This window comes from Notolepis coatsorum (assembly GCF_963971535.1).
Source record: "Notolepis coatsorum genome assembly, contig: SCAFFOLD_101, whole genome shotgun sequence".
Lineage (NCBI taxonomy): Eukaryota > Metazoa > Chordata > Actinopteri > Aulopiformes > Paralepididae > Notolepis > Notolepis coatsorum.
In genome coordinates this window covers 439,087-445,155 of record NW_028174323.1, presented here as the reverse complement: position 1 = coordinate 445,155, position 6,069 = coordinate 439,087, and the positions used below count along the sequence as shown (strand labels likewise).

Here is a 6,069-nt window from a genome sequence, read left to right as displayed (position 1 = left end):
GTCCCCACCCACCCCTCCTACCCAACCCCCCCCCCCCCCCACTCCTACCCAAACCCCCCCCCCCCCCCCACTCCTACCCCCCCCCCCTCCCCCCCCCCCCCCCAACCACCTCCATGTACAGTCCCACCCCCACCTACCCAATCAATGTACAGTTTCTACGCCTAATGTATATACTCTTTTCTTTCTGGACTCTTTTTGTATCACAAATACAGTACTGTAATTGCAAATCTGGTATGTCATAAAATGTATAGATGTAGCAGTACTGTCTATCTGTATGTCATGTATGTCATATATGTTACGATGAATTGGAAATGGGGGACCCTGGTGTAAACAAGACGAAAGTCTATTCTCTGGTCTGCATCCCCTTAACAATTGTATGTATTGAGCTGTACTGCACTGTACCCATTCTGCAATCTGTTAATAAAGTTTTCATTCATTCATTCATTCATTCATTCATTCATTCAGTCCTTCCCATGCAGGTTTCTCCTGATTCACTCTACAGTAGCCCATGTGGTAAAAAGAGAAAGAGAACGCATTGCACTATAGAGAACTAATTATGTGCGAACAGAGTGAGTGTTTCAGTTTATTTTAAAAAGGGACAGTACAGTATACACACATGTGCCCGTTTTTTAGCCAGCTGCTAATTCGCAACTGTATAGTCCTTTTGGCAAGATGTTATAAAACCATACACCCGTTGGTTGAATCTCGCTTCGAATCCCATCTTTCTTTGAGTTGTAAAAACTTCAGCTAATTAGACTTAAAAACTCGAACATTTTAGAAAGGAGGAGAGTGTGTGTGCGTGTACTGTATGTGTGTGTGTGTGTGCGTGTATGTATATGTGTGTGTGTGCGTGGTATGTGTGTGTGTGTGTGTGTGCGTGTATGTATATGTGTGTGTGTGCGTGTATGTGTGTGTGTGTGTTTGTGTATTGGTGTGTAGTGTGGTTCAAGGTGCAACAGCAGCAAGAATAGTTTGTTGACATTGTGCTGTTCCTGTTGTTCACACACACACACACACACACACACACACACACACACACACACACACACACACACACACACACACACACACACACACACACACACACACACACACACACACACACACACACACACACACACACACACGCATGCACGCACGCACGCACACACACACACACACACACACGCACACACACGCACGCGCACACAACACGCACCACGGAAAGCTGGTGTAGAAAGTGGAGACTTACAGTTAAATACAGTAAAACTCAAACCATGCATTTCAGACCGACTAAGTTTAAAAGGAGTAATTTTCTGTTTTACTTTGGGGAACAACAATTAGAATATGCAGAAAAATATAAATATTTAGGCTTCATTTTGGAAAACATCTGAACTTCTGACAGGGTACAGCTGCATTGGCTGAATCTGCTAGTAGGGCACTGGGTGGTATAATAGCAAAAACTAAACAGCTGGGTGATTTGGGATATGACACTCAACTAACCGCCTCGGACAGTCCTTCATACCAGCAGCCGGCCATCAGGCTCCACAACAGTGGGCAGGGACTGCGGCCAGACATCCAACTAGAACTACACACACACCTACACACACCTACACACACACACACACACACACACACACGCACACACACGCACGCACGCACACGCACACACATTATACATAGATTATACATTTAAAATACTGCGTGTTAATTTGTGTCTCTTATCCCATCAGGAGTGATTTACACCACTGGTATCCTGACTGTGAGACCAAAGACTCCTATTGGCTAACAATCTATGCTACGGACATGGGGTTATGCCCCTTTCAGCATCTGTTGAGGTCTTCATTCAGGTACGTTCCTCTACCGGTTACTTCCTGTTGATTATGCTGTGCAAGTCACCTCTAAAACCTTGCATGCAAAAACAAACCACTGACAAGAAGCGATGAACAGACCAATACCCTGTATCTCTTCATATTCGCTGTTTGGCTTGCTACCAATATAGATGTACTCTGAACTAGGGCTGAGCCCAAACGTTCGAACGTTCGAACCTTTGTTCGTTACGTTGGCATTCGAATTCTAATCAACATTTGGAGGGCCTACCTGGAAGAGGTCAAGGTCCTGGCGGGATGGTGCCAGGAAAACAGCCTCTCCTGAACGTCAGCAAAACAAAGGAGATGATTGTGGACTTCAGGAGGTCGGGGTCAAGGACTACAGCCCCCTCAGCATCGACGGGGCACCGGTTGAGAGAGTCAACAGCTTCAAGTACCTCGGAGCCCACATATCCGAGGACTTGACATGGACCACACACATTAACAGTGTGGTGAAGAAGGCACGACAACGCCTCTACTTCCTCAGGCGCCTAAGGAAGTTCCAAGTCAGCCAGAAGATCCTTAAGAACTTCTACTCATGTACAATAGAGAGCATCTTGACCGGCAACATCACCTCCTGGTTTGGGAATAGCACTGCAAAAGACCAAAGCAGACTACAAAGAGTGACACGTTCAGCCGAACGCACAATTGGAGGGGGGCTCCCCACCCTCCAGAACATTTACTACAAGCGTTGCAAGGGAAGGCTAAGAGAATTATTAAGGACTCGAGCCACCCGAACAACTGCCTCTTTGAACTGCTGCCGTCAGGCAAGCGATACAGGAGTCTCAAGGCGAGCACAGAAAGACTCAGAAGTAGCTTCTATCCCCAGGCCATCAGGGCTGCTAAACGAACAATGAATGAACACTACACAACAACAACCACCAAACACACATAGCACACACATCCACACGCACACACTCACTTTAAACAAACACACTGTAGCAACCCACTCCACACACTTTATAGCACACACCCACTTTAAACAAACACACTGTAGCACCCACTCCCCACACTTTATATTTATGGATGAAGGATTGCACTACAACTCGTACACCTTACTGTAAATTGTACCTAAAATTGTACCTCATCCCATTTCTGCTTTGCACTAGATAGTACTGTACATTAGTACACTGCATAGTATTGTGTATTGTATATTATATGGTAACTCAGAACATTGTACATATGTCTATACCGAACACTGTGACCTCATTTTCTTCTTCTAAATTCATGCTATATTATGTTATTATGTTATTTGATACTATCTTGTCTAGCACAGTCTCTGGAGCGTAACAGTAAGAAGCATTTTGTATGAAAGTATTCTGTACTTCTGTATGACAACTATTAAAGAACTTGAAAGAACTTGAACTTGAATTTTTTTTTTTTATTAAAAAAAACAAAGAAAATTCTTCACAGGCTACACTAATATTATAGTAGAAGAAACTGATGAGTTATATTCATTAGAAAGTTGATTTAATTGATTTAGTTGGGCTGGGGACTCTCCCTGGGCTGGGTCTGGGGCTGGAAAGTTGATTTAATAAAATAAAAAATAAAAATTTAATCAGATTAATCACTTTATTCAAATTGAGGATTTAGTTTGAGGATATACATTTTTTTTTTTTTTAAATGTAAATTAAAATGAAGGTTCGAACGTCCGTTCGAAAAACCCTGACAAAGTTCGAATCCCAAAAACAGGCTTCGGGGACAGCCTTACTCTGAACCAATGATTGCATGCTATGGGAACTGGCATCATATAATACACACAATACACACATTTTCAATTCAATCAATACACACATTTTCAGTTGAAGCCAAGGCTATTTCATTCATTCATTCTTAATTTGGATGGAAGTCTTTCATCATGAGATTTCATCACAATTGGTACAGAGCAAATATTCTTTGATTATACTATGAGGACTTTCGTGTAGGCTACTCTACCCACCAGGCTACTCTCCACAATAGCAGGGAGAATAATCAAAGGCTCCAGCCACCCAAACAACTGCCTCTTTGAACTGCTGCGGTCAGGCAAGCGATACCGGAGTCTCATGGCAAGCACAGAGAGACTCAGAAGGAGCTTCTATCCCCAGGCCATCAGGATGCTCAATGAACAATAACAAACCATCAAATACACCCACAGCACATACATCCACACGCACACACTCACTTTAAATAACCAACACACTGTAGCACCAACTTTACCCACTTTAGACACTAACACACTTTATATTTATTGGTAAGGAGATTTGCACATCAATCTCATGCACCTCATTGCACCTCACCACCACAAGGTGGCACCACAAGCTAAGCTATACCTCACCATTTCTACACTGTACTGTATCTGCATTGTATATACTGTACATATACTGTATATATGTATATTGAAAATTTTAGTTTTGTTTACACTTGTTTACGTACTTGACTTTCTATTTTATACTTATATTATACTTATTTTATAAAAATTTTTTATTTTAATCTAGCACACTCTCAGGAGCAAAACAGAAAGAAGCATTTCATGCAAAAGTATTCTGTATTTCTGTATGACGACAACTAATAAAGAAACTTGAAACTTGGGTTCTATATTTTTGCTTTCGCATTATGCGGGGGGTGGGGGGGGTGTGGGGGGGGGGGGCAGTCGTGTGCTCCATGGCCTGTGGCCGTGCCGGGGGCGGGTGATTCTGGATGTTCGGGTGGATGGACATAGTGGTGGTTGGATGGGGGGGGGAGGCGTGTGGCGTTGTGGGTGGTCTGGGATGGCACTGGGACCTTTTGGACGCTTTGGGGAGTTGTGGTGGGTTTTTCATGCAGGGGGGGGTCCCTGGGTCTTGGTGGGTTGCGGGGGTTCAGTGGTGGAGACTGGTCGGGGTTCGTTGGGACATGTGCGTGAGGCTGGTGTCCGACTCTGGGGGAGGTCTGGGGGGGGGGGTTTGGTTGGAGCCTATGACACCTATGGCTTCGGCTGGGCCTTTCCTGGACCTATTCTTATGTCTGCAATTTATGCATTGTTTTTTATTATGCCGATTTTATGCCTATGTTAATTTTATACTAATTGCTGTGGGGCACTCTGGACTACGGTCCATGTATGAAAAGTGCTATATAGATAGTTATTAATATTTATTATTATTATATTGTAAAAAAATGTATGTAATAAGTCTCGACAATACTGAAAATGAGGGTGACCTCAATTGTCCTTTTGAGAATAAATAACAGTAGGCTCAGCAGGTAGAGTGGTTGTCTGGTAATAAGAAGGTTTCTGTTATGGTTTGTAACCGACCCCAATCGCACAACACAAGACAGTTATGAGGGTAAGCCAAGAAACGGGCATTTATTGAAACAAAGGGAAACCGGCACTGTCCCTTTAAGGGAGAAACACAAAATACTGGAAATAACAAGAGGGGAAGGAACAGGCTAAGGGAACGCTAGGGGAAGGTTAAGGGAACACTAAGGGAAGGCTAAGGGAACGCTAGGGGAAGGTTGGAAGAAACAGGGAGGAACTAGGAGGACCGGACGGGAGGACTAGGAGGAACTAGAGAGGGGAGAACTAGGGACAGAGGGACAGGTACTGGGGGACATAGGGAACAGGTTCTGGGGAACAGAGGGCCAGGTTCTGGTGACAGAGGGACAGAGGCCCGCGGAGGCGGGCTGGGGACGAGGAGGACTAGAAAGGGGAGAACAGGGACAGAGGCCCGCGGAGGCGGGCTGGGGACAGGGAGGACTGGGAGGACTGGTGGGAAACATCAGGGCCGCTCTGCAGAACTCTCTCGGCAGATCTCCGAGGTGGGTAACGGCGGCCGAGAGGGAGAGAGGAGAGGGTTAAAGTACAAAGGGGAAAACAGAGCAGATGCAGGAGAGGTGACTAGTCCAAATACAAAAGTTATCAAAGTAAAAACTATCTTCGTGTAAAATACACAAAGAGCAAAGTTCCAAAAACAATCCAAAAGTGAATACTATCTTCGGTGTGAACAAACACACAGTGGGAGATGTAACGTCCAAAATAATATCCCAGTGAAAACAAACAGAGGCACACGCTGGGTGAGTGACTGTCTGATTAAAAAGGTGGTTATCTTCAGTGTTAAGAAACACACGAAAACGGAGATGATCAAGACAGTCAAATAAACTCACCCAGACGTAATGCGTATAATGCGTAAAGGAGCTGGAACAGCAGCGGGGCGAGGGCGTCGCCACCGGGGAGCCGGCTGTCCGAGCCGAGGTCAGAGTGGTGCTGGAA

At 44.8% G+C, this 6,069-nt stretch overlaps 1 protein-coding gene across 1 annotated transcript in view; it reads left to right on the top strand.

The window, feature by feature from the left end:
* Window positions 1–6,069, top strand: part of LOC311247581 (protocadherin Fat 3-like) — a gene marked incomplete at both ends in the record, with an annotated part of 404,408 nt that overhangs the window by 79,450 nt on the left and 318,889 nt on the right. The window contains 3 exon segments of the mRNA XM_084338612.1: window positions 1,713–1,733; window positions 1,736–1,783; window positions 1,786–1,829. Of these exon segments, the coding sequence (XP_084194738.1) occupies window positions 1,713–1,733; window positions 1,736–1,783; window positions 1,786–1,829 (113 nt within the window).